The sequence below is a fragment of the Onychostoma macrolepis genome, chromosome 22, assembly GCF_012432095.1.
Source record: "Onychostoma macrolepis isolate SWU-2019 chromosome 22, ASM1243209v1, whole genome shotgun sequence".
In the NCBI taxonomy this organism is placed as follows: domain Eukaryota; kingdom Metazoa; phylum Chordata; class Actinopteri; order Cypriniformes; family Cyprinidae; genus Onychostoma; species Onychostoma macrolepis.
In genome coordinates, this window is record NC_081176.1 from 15358820 (window position 1) to 15372455 (window position 13636).

General features: G+C 34.3%; 1 protein-coding gene across 1 annotated transcript in view; it reads right to left on the bottom strand.

Annotated features, from left to right (window-relative positions):
* The window catches only part of tmem163b (transmembrane protein 163b), a 34138-nt gene that overhangs the window by 20235 nt on the left and 267 nt on the right, over window positions 1-13636 (bottom strand). Inside the window, exons 1-2 of the mRNA XM_058760895.1 lie at window positions 13572-13636; window positions 12510-12629 (exon numbers count right to left, since the gene is read on the bottom strand). The exon at window positions 13572-13636 is cut by the window's right edge and continues 267 nt beyond it. Of these exons, the coding sequence (XP_058616878.1) occupies window positions 12510-12629; window positions 13572-13636 (185 nt within the window). The remainder of the gene's footprint in view (window positions 1-12509; window positions 12630-13571) is intronic.

Sequence of the window (13636 nt, forward strand, 5' to 3'; positions counted from 1 at the left end):
AACAAACACATACATACATACAGTAAAACTTTAATGTGAAGTGTTTATTAAACTTTTTTTAATAAATAAATGCATTTTACAATTAAAAGTCCATTAGTTATTATAATTTTTTTAATATTTCATTTAAAGTAAAATAAATAAATAAATTTTCCAATGAAAAATATAAAGTTAATTATTCAGACAGACAGATAATTCCTTTAACATTATGTTATAATGGAAATGTAATGAATTAATGTGAAGTTTCATTCCTATTTACTTTTCACAGCCTATATCCAGTCACATATAAGTATATATTGTTAATATTGATTTTGATAAGTGTTTGTCTCAGATATATATCTAAACATTATATATATGCATTCCCCTGCTGTAAAACTGCGTTTGAATGATTTCCAGCAAGTAAAGTGGCCTGGATCAGATTTCATCTCTTCACACTGTGATGTCAGCACATGGTGTGGATCTGAGCTACTCAAACGGCAGTGTGGCTCGTGTCCAGTTATCGACCTTATATTGACCTCTAATGCACCTGAATCCTCTATCCTGAGACTGGATGAGCGATCCGAGATATTCCATCCACCTCTACAGGGTCAGCCAAACTCTCAAAGTACTCAGATCTGCGTTTCAGGACAGTTTGTGCATCTAGTTTACATGTGCAATTGATTATACAGTACAGCAATATAGACTACACTACAGTATGGTAAAGAATAGTAGAGTGTAGCATGGTACAGTAGTGTAAACATATTTTTTTGGGGGAACAAACTTCACATTTTCTATCAAGGTTCTATTTTTTTGTAGTATAGAACTATTCCAGCAAATACAGAACATTCCACTAATGTTAGCATATGGTTCTGGTTTAGTTATTTTTGTGGATCTGATTCCAAACGTTCTAAAAATGTTCTCTTTTGGTTTTCTGTGGTGCAGTAGTATCCTAGCAAACACAGAACGTTCTGCTAATGCTAGTGTATGATTCTGGTTGTTTGGAAAAACTATTCCGAATGTTTTCTTTAAGGTGAACTGAATTAAGGTGGATTTGCAACGTCAACCTTGCCTAGACTATAATAATCATGCTCAAATACACCAGCTTTAGTCTTTAGCTAAAGTTTGCACACATTCAAATGGCAGAAATCATTACTCAAATACAAACACACACACTCTCACCGTTAAAAATGAATAACGGAGCTGCTGCGGCATGAGATGAAAGATTTAGCAGTTTCTAAATATAAATTCTGTTCCTTTTAGTGAAATCCACTCTGTTTTAGACGTCTTGCGACAGCCCATTAAGTCCTCAAGAGGCCAAACTCAAGAAACACATTGACAGTCAATAAAACATCCATAATCCATGCAGTCATTCATTGTCCTACAGAATCCCATCGGACACACTAGAAGTTTCCACTCAAGAAAAACCACACACACTGTCTCATGGAACAACATCTGCATCTTAATCTTACAACAAATTGCAGGGCTTTAGTTGTACCACAGGCAGTGCATCTTGGGTAACAGGCAAGGATTTATGGAGACTTGTCTGTGGAAAGCTGAAACCATTCCCAGCTCATTAGGAAGTCATATTTATGCTGATATGTGAAGTCAGCAGCTTCTACAAGGAGTGCTGATACTGCGGCCAGAGTCGATCATGAAAATTATGAAGCTCGTAAAACCATAGGATATCATAGGATCACAATGAAACATCATGTGAATAAAGGATTACGGTGGGTAATTCAGCTTCAGTCTGTCATTGGTGAACGCTTTGAATGGACACATCACAGAAGGCAATTTTGCGCAAAAAAAAGAAAACTATCGATAACTGCTGCTAACTTAACTAATTTATGTAAGTATACTTGCATACTTTACAAGTCAAGTCAAGTCACCTTTATTTATATAGCGCTTTTAACAATACAGATTGTGTCAAAGCACTTAACAGTATCAAATTGGAGGATACGACATATTTTTACATTTTCTTGAAGCTGTTTCATCAGATGATATTTGCCAGGCTGTGTCTCTTAATGTAATTTATATTTTTTATTTTGTTTATTATTAAAGTTACTATAAATTATTGTAAAAAAAAAATTTTTTTTTGCCTTTATTTGACAAGACAATAGAAGTGAAAAGGGAAACAATGGATGTTTTGTGAGGAAATGTGATTTTTAGTATACAAAAGTCACTGTTGCGGTATTATTCATTACAGTACATTATGAGTTACGCAAGTCAATTGCATTTCACTAGATTTGGTCATATTTTTAAAAGTTTAAAGTACAGTTATTGTAAATCATCACCATGTAACATTTTATTTGAAATACGTAATTAACAGTTCCGCACATTCATGTTGCGTTATGTCTGTTTTCGTGTTGTGTTTCACCTGTGTTGTATGGAACAATCACGCAAACTTGCGTAACTCATACTGTAATGAAAAATATCGGAACACTGATTTTGTGCATATGAGCATACAGTATTGCTCAAAAAAAGCTGATACACATTCCAGTAGGGTATGAGCGTTTAATTTACAAGAACATATGAGAATATTTGTGTAACTCATACAACACTGTAATGAAAAATATCGCAACACTGATTTTGTGCCTAATTTTATATTTTACAAGTCACTTTGAGCATATGTAGCTAAAAAACCCTGAAAAACACCCATTCTTGCAGGTTATGAATGTTACGAAAACATACGAGTAAATTTGCAGAACTCATACAGTATTGTAAAAAAAAATTGCGACATTGATTTGATGTTTTTCATATTTTACAAATCAGCATTTGAGCATATGTGGTCCAAAAAACTGATACACATTCCAGTAGGTTATGAATGTTTGATTTGCGAGAACATTTGCGCAACTCATACAGTGCACTAATGAAAAATATCTCAACATTGATTTTGTGTTTACTTTTGTATTTTACAAAATACCAGGTTGTGGATGTTTGAACATACATGAGCAATTTTGAAGAACCAGTTTGTTAGTTGAATCACAGTGAACAAACATGCTGCTGATGCAAGAACCGTTTTGTGACAGTTATTCTCAGATGTATCAGTGGTGCATGATGTATAAACTCATTGAAGATCTTGTCCTTGAGTGCTTATAGCTTTTGCTAGTCTCATGGATCAGCAGGACAAATATTTGTTGATTAAAATAGATGTTCGTGGTTTGTTGTGTGTAACGGTGCTTTCTACTTTCTTTTAGGTGTTTCTTCTGTGAAAATAGGCCAGAGTCTTTAGAGACGGCGAGTTGCAGAATGTTGAAATCCAACACAACAGCTGCTCTGAAAAACCTGTCTTCCGCTCGGTCTGTCTTTTTGCCTCACACACACATTGCATCTTCACACACAAACCAAAACAGGGAATGTGCTCTAGTTTCTGTGTCAGAGCTGGTGAATAAATTTGCATGTTGTTATCACTTACAGGAAGTTTTCAAACGTGTTCTGATAAATCTGGAGTCACTAGAAACACTTCTGACTGGTCAATGTTATGATACTACAAAAACTGAATACTTAAACCTATACTAGATTATAAAGTTAAACATATTTGATCAGTTATAGAATTAGTTCTGTCAGTATCAGTTCTAATACTAATATTAAACATTTTCTAACTGTGCTTAAGCAAAGCTGGCTACAGTTAGTATATTATAGAGCTGGGTCAATATTAAGCTATGTATTTAAGACACAATAAAATAAAATTTGTTTTATTTTTCCATTAATTGTGTCTCTGATCAACATAGTGATCTTTATTTTTGAATGATTCGGCGTTTTTGAATGAATAAAATGAGTCAGTGATTCAATGAGCCATTCATAATGACAGTTGCTACGTTTTAAACTATTTTTATTTATAAGTTATGTATATATACTTATGTATTTATATGCCACTTCAGATGTAGCTTCTGTGCCACTTCTGCAATGCAAAGATGGATTTTGTTGATCTCGATTTCATTTCACTGCATCAGCCCTATAGTGTTTAACTTGAGTAGATTTAGGAATTTACATGAAAGACGACACATCCTCTTTACTATGGTTAGAAAGTTTGCCCTTATGAAAATAAATGCCCCAGGAAATCTATCTAAGTGGGGAAATATTGCTCCTTAATGGAAAGGTTAATTTATGTCAATGGATTAGGATTATTTTTCAGCGTCTGCACTGAACAGTGTTGGTTCAGTGTCCAAAGTGTTCTACTTTTTATAGAAATGGCCACTAATTTTAATGTTAAAGCCGATATATAACTAGTTTTAAGAGTTTTATAAAGTAGCCTTTACAAATACGCTAAAATGCTAATGCTAAAATGATGGCAACTAATAAAATTGCATATAATAGAGTTTTTGTCACTCACAATACTAAAAAAGCTAATCCGACTGAAACTAACACTAATACTAAAACCAATGGTAAACCTTTGGCAAAAAATTGGCATTTAAAGCTAATAGCGGATTTTAGCTGATATCAGTTAATTCTAATAGCAGTACTCTTGAGAACAGTAATAATGTTAAATAAAGACATCGTTAAAATAGTCCATGTGACATCAGAGGTTCAACCGTAATTTTATGAAGCTACAAGAATACGTTTTTGCGCCAAGAAAACAAAAATAACGACTTTATTCAACAATTTCTTCTCTGTCGTTTCTGTCTTCAACCCAAGTTCATGAGAGTCCCAGCATAATACGTTGTGTTACTTTCGTAAACGCGTGTCAAAGACTGACACGGAAGAGAATAAATTGTGGAATAAAGTCATTACTTTTGTTTTCTTTGCACACAAAAATTATTATTGTAGCTTCATAAAATTACGGTTGAACCACTGATGTCATATGGAGTATTTTTTTAAAAAGATTTGCGATTCTTTCTGAGCCTTGAACGAGTCAGTTGCGTTGCTGTCTATGCAGGATCAGAAAGCTCTCGGATTTCATCCAAAATATCTTAACTCTTTCAACGCCATTGACGAGATATCTCGTCAATTAAGAGACAACGCTTCCCCGCCATTGACGAGTTTTTACGGCTTTCCGTGTTCTAGGTGTATTACGGTAAGGGAAGCCCTAGCGCATGTCCTGAATGAGTTACGGGACTTCCGGGTCTTTAGGGTGCGAATAGAAGACGATCGGCATACATGGAGGGTCAGAGAAAATGTAGATCATATATAGATCATAGCCTATGTAGATCATGCTTTGACCATTTTGAATCTGATCGGGACGATGTAGTCCGTGAGAGAGAGAGACACAGAAACATCTGTAGTTATAACCGATCCGTCGATCTGAATAGGGGTGTGTGTGTTCTATCTATCTATCTATCTATCTATCTATCTATCTATCTGTCTGTCTGTCTATCTGTCTGTCTGTCTGTCTGCATGTACAGTATATGTATGTATGTAGCCTGTGTGTGTGTGTATAATCATATGTATGTATATGTTTGTGTGTGTGTGTGTGTGTGTGTGTGTGTGTGCATGTACAGTATATGTATGCATATGTATGTATGTAGCCTGTGTGTGTGTGTATAATCATATGTATGTATATGTTTGTGTGTGTGTGTGTGCACGTGTGTGTGTGTGTGTGTGTGTGTGTGGACGTGTGTGTGCGGACGTGTGTGTGTGCATGTACAGTATATGTATGCATATGTATGTATGTAGCCTGTGTGTGTGTATAATCATATGTTTGTGTGTGTGTGTGTGTGTCTGTTTGTTCTATTTATTGAATGCAATTTAAATTATTCATATAATTATTTACAGGTGAAAGAATATGACATCTGAATGTATTTTGCATGAAAATGTACTACTTTGATAAAAATGCATTTTTCTCAGTTTTTTGTCCAAAATGTTGTATTTTTGATGGTACCCACCTGTGTTCAAATGGTCATAAAACATGAACACATGAAGATAGAATAAAATAGTAGCAGAGACTTGGTTCTTTATTTTGATATATAATATGTTCTTATATTCATAGCAGAAGATATTCTGAGGGCCGTCAAATTTAGGTGAAAATCATCAAAAACGCTGGCGGTGGCTGGCAATTTTTAAAAAAAACGCTGGCGGTGAAAGAGTTAATTTGTGTTCCGAAGATGAACGAAGGTCTTACAGGTTTGGAACGACATGAGAGTGAGTAATTAATGACAGAATTTTCATTTTCCCTGCTAAAAAAAACAATAGAAGCCCAATAGAAACCATCACAGAAATTCCAATGGTTTCCATTAAAATACCATTATAAACCATTAGCTTTTTCCAGTAAAACCATTACAAAATTCCTTTTTGTAGTGTGTTTTGGGCATTTTTCCAATAGGATTTAACATCCCACCAATAGAATCCATCACATGCCAGTAGACACCATTATAGTTTCCATTAAAACCAATACAATTCCCATTATAACCCTTAAAACCATTACATTTTCTATTGTGTTTTGGGCAGGGTTCTATTGTTTTTTCAGCAGGGTTTGGATGAACTATCATTTAATGTTAAAACTAATATGTTAAAGCTAAAATATTTAGATATTCCATTCAACTACATATTTGTCTGACTGTTTACCAACTGATATCCATGAGACTGCGACTTTTTTAGCCTTTCATCTAGTTCTCACAAACCCGTTTACTTGACTCACTGTGTTGATGTTTTATAAAACCAGAGGAGGTGCAGAGAGGGCAAAGCACCCTCCACCTCTCTTCGCTCTCTCTCTATCTGTCTTCCATCTTTTATTTTTAGACTCGGGGCTCTATGGGAGTTGGCATGCTGGCTTTTACAGGCTGGTAGTGCTGAATGCATTAATATCAGAGCGAACTACCCCTCCTCTATCCGTGACCTCTCTTCGCCAGTGTGATATTTACATTCTCTGCCTACCGCAAGAAAAATTTCCACACGCACACACATACTCATTTCCTTTTCTTCAGTCTGAAGTCAGTTTATTCTTCAGGAACTGGCATTTAAATACATGTCACTGCACCAAACAGGGCTTACTTCCCGCAACGGAGAAATTTTTGGACGTGTTTATTAGGTTTGGAGGTATGCGAGCGCATTTGTGCTTGTGTGTGAAGCAGAAGACACTCTGTCGCTGAGAGCGTGTTAATTGGCTGCGCTGGAAGCCGCGAGACATCTGGGAATTCAGCTCTCACAGTCTGGCATATTAGACCGTTTCTCTTCTTCTCCTCCTTTCTTCCATCCTTCCTTCTTTCCGCCTTCATCAGTTTCCAGACACCTCTAAACCTCGCCACACCCACCTGTTCGGTCCCTTCAGGCTGACAGGAGTAGCGCAGCCGTTAATGAAAAACCAGCCATCCCGCTTACACATACACTACAGGGAAGATAGCGAGACTCGGATCGCCTGATCAGACACTTTATCTGAACCGATTCGAGGATAATTCGGTTAAAACCATAATCCAGCCGTCAAATATAGATTTGATCTTCTCAAAACCCATACTGACCCAAATGCACGCCACCCAAACGTTAAGACTGCATGGAAGTCGAGATGGGATTTTTATGGCTTTTAGTGCATTTATTGAGGTCTCTAGATACGCTAATGTACTTCTAAATAGCGTGGCAGACGAAAGACGGGTGACAAAATCACACAGGCTTACATTAAAGAGGGTTAAAAGTCATTTCTAGAGAGTTGCACATCATAGAGACTTGAGTTGGCCAGTATAAAACTATCTAGCAACCATGCTAGCAATGAAATAGCTACCACCAGTCCTGGGTTGATTAATTTACAAATTGTAATCTGTTACTCCAGAATTGTAGTTAATAACAATCCATTTCATTAGCCTACACACTTTAGGTAATATAATCAGACTACTTCTTTTATAACTTGTAGATTTTGATCTAATTCATTTACCACATTAAAATTAAATAGGATCATCTTGTACCATACTGATTTAAAAATACAAAGAGAAATAAAAATATATTTCATTTGTTGTTATTAACAACATGAAGTGTGTTAAACATTACATCATTAATCAAAAATTAATCAAAAGCTAATAATTAAATAATAAAAATGTAACTAAAATATTATTTTAAAATAAATAATAAATAATTTAATAATAATTTAAAAAAAACACTTACTAAAACATATGAATGTGACCATTAATCAACATCAGAGAACTGTCAACATGCAAGTTAACTTATTACCCTAAAATCTCAGAGGGTTTTAAATAAATATATTATGCGAAAGAGGTTTGGCAGACAAAAACATTTTGGTCTTTTGATCTTTTCACACTGTCGTTGTACTATGATAGCATCCTGTAAATGTCAGAACTCAAAACTCTCTTGTTAGTTTAAAAAAAGCTTATATTGAAGGCAGTCTGCCAAAACGATCTCTTGTGGAATGTTCTACTCTATGATGCAATAGGCCTTTATCACACTTCCGCGTTCGAAAAGCGGAAGATTCAAATAGTAGCGTAAATTAACTTCCGCTGCAGGCTCTATCAATGGCTGTGCCCATAGCACTTTACACATAGGCTTTGTTGTGGATTATTTATGTAGAATTCAGCACAGATACGTCTTCTAAAGACACCAATCTCAGTTTACAACAATTAATTGCGTATTATGAAACGAAGGAATATGTTGTCACGATATCCAGATGCGTATTTCGTGACTTAAACAGGAGCGCGCGAGCCATATGTGTACAGGCAATTCTTCACAGTCTGATCACCTTATTTCATTACAGAACAGCGAGAAAACTATATAAACAACATATCACATTAATAAGAATTTAAAATAGCCAAAGTTTAAAACATTACTATAGGCTGTACGATTAAATTAAAGGTTTAGGGCAAACTTGTATTAAACATGCTCACATTTTTTCACGCGCTGACTTTATGATGCAATCCTCTATATTTGCATCAAATTTAAGTTGTTCAAATAAAGAAATATTTCCAGCCCATAGACAATAATTAAAAATAAGTTTGATCATCTTAATCGAGTTATTCTCCGTGATTGCGTGCAACGATTGAATATCATTATACTGTGAACAAGAGCGGGAGGTTAATCACAATAAATATAATTCAAAAATAAACTAAATAATATTAAAATTAAATCAGTCCGAGTATTCCTCTGGCAGTAACTTGAGCTGCGTGCTCTTCATTAATCTGACGCTGACAGTCGCATCGCTCAGATAGGCTCATGTTACACATTAAAATGAAGGATGACATGATACATGGTATGGAATCGGTATAAATATGCAGTTTTAACATTGACGTTTATTGCATCAATGTTCAACTAAACTAAATTAGTTTAATTTTCTTCACAAAACTGCTGTCTGTCCATTGACAATAAAGCGGGCGGAAATTCCTTTACGCTACTAATCGGAGCCGGATGTGACGACACGCAGACTGTGATAAAGGCCTATAGTGTGGATAAGCACCGCCTCCACAGAAGAAGATCAGCGCCTGCGTCTACATCGCTGCCTGTTTAGCCCCGCCCACCGATTTGCGCATGCAGTGTTTATGAGAGAAGTGAACGCACAGGTCTACGCAGAAACCAAACAATGATGTTCTGAAGACAACAAAACGCTGTGCAGTGCCAAGCTGTGGAAAAACAGTGTTTGCATTGCCTTCCTTTGGATCCCAATGTTACAAAAGAGTAGATGAACTTTACCAGAACTACCACCCAGAACACCCTAGTAAGAAACTACATAGCAATCACCCAGAGCACCCTATGAACCACATAGCAACTCTCCAGAACACCCTGGCAACCTGCATGGCGATCAAGATGGGATTTTTGTTGCTTTTAGTACATATTTATTAACTTTGAGGTCTCTGTATACTATTATTACACAGCTCTACTTGATTCTGATTGGTCGGTCGCGACATTCTAAAGTGTGTTAAAGTATTCCCCGATAACAACTGTCGTCATTAGCAAGGCTGAAAAACACACCGCTCATCCGGGTATTTGGGTATTTTTTGGAAGCATCAGTTTGGTTTTCAAGACAAGGTCAATTCCTTGTCAAACAGTTCCTTGACTACAAATAAACGCTGATCAAATATTTTGTTTTCCCACATATGTTTATACAGTATATCAATATTTGCTAGTAGTTTGTCTGTTTGAATGTCTTAAAAGGGTTAAACAGGAACAGGAAGAGAGTGTACTAGAGAGAAAGTGAGGCTTTCTGTCAAGTATTTTTATATAATGATGCTAAATGCTAATGCTGACGCTAATCCGGATCTTTTTTATGCACTCCTGTCACATAATATAATAATTTCAACTCAAATTAATATTTATTTCCATTTAGGTGATTTCGGAGAGGCTAGCGATAGCAAGCTAGCTTAGAAAATATAAGATCCCACCCTCTCTGCAAACCACTGTCCAAAGTCACGCTCCAACAAAACAAATGAACAAAAACACATCACAAAATAAATTCCATAGCTAGCTGCTATGCTAAGTGCTAAAAAAAAGAAAAAGAAAAAGTAGAACAAATCTCATTCCTGTGGTCAAAAAGCCATTAGCAAGCACACAAATTAATGTAAAACAAATCAAAATCCTAAGATTTTACTGTGTTTTTTTACAGGTTAATTTACCAAAACAATTAGCTCTATCTCTGTTATTTGCCCTTACCAGCTGCCTACAATCATTTCATTTCCTTTGACGCCAAAACGTCGCCATTACTGATAGAGAGAGACGGCTAAATGACAGCATCTCTCAGGCGTCGTTGCTCTGGAGTTGCTATGTGACTGAATCTTCACAGCCTGGCAACGTGAGTCCCAGAGTCCCCGTCCAACTCTGGAAGTGTAAGGTGAGTCATTTCCATCCTGAGGGACGGAGCAAGAAACCATCCCTCTAAATCATACATCAAATCCAGTGCGGGGCTTCTGTTAGCTGCTCCAAGATTAAACCACATGGCCTGGAACCAGTCTACAAAATGATTAAGCACACTTTGTGCTGAGAAAACAACAATAGTCTGCATAAGGTCAACTTGAGCATCCCGGTTTAAAGATTTAAGGGAATATTCGGGGTTCAAGTTAAGCTCTATTAAAAGCATTTGAGGCATAATGCCAATTAAAACCTAAAATGTCCCTCAGATCTTTTTGGAAATGGAAGGTTAGGATGAGTTCACTGCATTTTGGGATACAGTTTTCCAGAAAACAGCAACTGTTATCCAGATATTGCATACTGAAAATTCACAGTACAGTCTATATAATGAAGAAATAGTAAGGATAGTATGCAAGTATGCTATTGAGAACGTATAATGGTCTCCACAGTGGGTAAAACACTTTTTAAGCACATTTTATATTCAAAAGAGCAATAACAATTCCTTTTTGGTATTATGTAATCACTTTTCTTTGACGGTCTCCCAGTTTTGTACCTTTAAGGATATTCTGTGTTTGTAGTTGAGAATAAAGTGTTTTTTAAATTTATTTGGTTTACGATGTTCCCGTGTGTCTCAGTTTATCCTCTGCACTTTATCAAAGTAATCTTGCAGAACAGCTATGAGGAAACTAGTCAAACCTGATCTTGTGTATCAAGCTCATGGCACTGAACCAAACTACACACAGCTGTTGGCTCTGCTTAACCCGGGAAAATTTTGTAGAGAGAGAGAGAGAGAGAGAGAGAATTATCTCTATAGAATTATATAGAGATAATATAGAATTATATTTTATATATATATATATATATATATATATATATATATATATATTCTCTATATAATTATATTAATATCTTAATTAAATACAAATGATATCATTTGTAATTAATTGTATTATTATATAAATTACATATAATTATTATTATTTAATATTATTATTAATTATATAATTAAATAAATTAAAAATAATGAAAAATAAATTATTATATAATGACACATAAAATAAATATATAAATATTATATTTTATATATTATATAGATGATAGATAGATATATATATATATATATATATATATATATATATATATATATATATATATATATATGTATATAAAATTACATATTTTGTTATTACATGTTATAAAAATTGTGTATAATTATATTATTATTATTATATTTTAATATTATATTTATGTATAATATACATTTTGTAAAAATAACATTAAATATTATATGCATCATTATATAATACATTAATATATAGAATTCTATTTTATATATTTTTTAATTAATCGCATATATATATTGCATTGACATGTATTAATAAATTATTTTACAAATTATTTAATTAAATAAAATATAAAATATAAAAATATTCTAAATGATTATATAATGATACATAAAATAAAAATATAACATTATTACATTTCATATATTATATATCATAACTTTTGTAAAAGTAATATAAAAATTCTATGTACATATATAATTTCATTTATGTATATATAATGTACATGTTCGTGTCTTATATACATTTTTGTATTAGTATATTATATATGTGTGTATACATACATATAGGCTATATGATTCTACATCCCACTCTAGACTCTAAGGTAAACCATTCTGAATTCGTTCTTTACAACTGCATCAGAAAGTCCCAAAAAATACAGCTCGACTGAAGAGCTCGTCTTCAAAACAGGATATTACATCATACAGGTCTGTATCATCAAGGGGCCCGTGATTCTCTAGAGAGGAGGGTCCGGATACTCACTGAACGCAGCGATGGCTAAGATCATCGTCACCACAATGGAGACCCACGATACCCATAATGCCTTTTTTCTGTAACTCTGAGCCTCGTGGGGTTTCAGACGCATACTGCTCTCCAGGAGCCCTGCTGAGGGACAGCGCTCAGTTAGCTTACGTCAGGTTATCTCTTCATATCTCAGAGGAACTCAAAGGGATTTATTCACAAATAAGTCCATAAAGACACACCGGGGCTAGTTGTCAAAAGCACAATATCTCAGCAACTATGAAGTTTTGATTAAAAAGTCTAATAATACAAATGTTTGTTTTGCATGTTGATTTATAGCATCTAGTTCAAAACTGTTTTAAATCAGGATTAATTTTGTGAATTTTGTTCTCAAAACTACAGATGTAGTTGTTGTGCTCAATAGAATCACACTAGAATTCATTCAGAAAGAACCAACTATATAATGAATGAGCAATTGCTGCATTCTAAGCAAGTTCACATACAATTAATATGTTTTCAAACTATAAATGAATTGCACTTTCTGCTCACCAAAACAACTGTTTTAGATTTTTTCATTTATTCATTTTCATTTTTTTTACATTTATGTACATAAAAAAAAAAAATCTGTAATAACATATTTATTATTTATTTAGCCTAACTATTTTTTATTTATTGCAATTCAAATTCGCCATTAAATAGTCTATGATACATTTAAATACATATATGTTGTAAAACATACTTTTAAAAATGTAATTTAGATGGCATTTCATCTTTTAAAAAGGCATTCATCTCAAATGTTAACGAAACGTGTTATTCCCATTGTAGACTAATTAATTACCGCTGTATTGAATTCAATATTCTTCTGCTAGTCTTTTTTATTTATTTATTTGTTTGTTTTTTTCTTATATATTCTGTAGGCAAGACTTTATTTTTTGTGTCTTTACAGAAACTCTGACTTTCAGAAATAAACCTGAGTTCACTGGAGTAGCTAAACGTGACAACTTGCCCCGGGCTCAGCTTTATATGTATTTTTCCACGCAAATAAACCCATAAAGTCAAAAGTGTTTAAAGCCAAACTCGTACCGTTGTCCTCCGGCTCTCCTATTTTCATCTGCTGCTCCATGTTGAAAGTATCTGCTTGGCTCGGA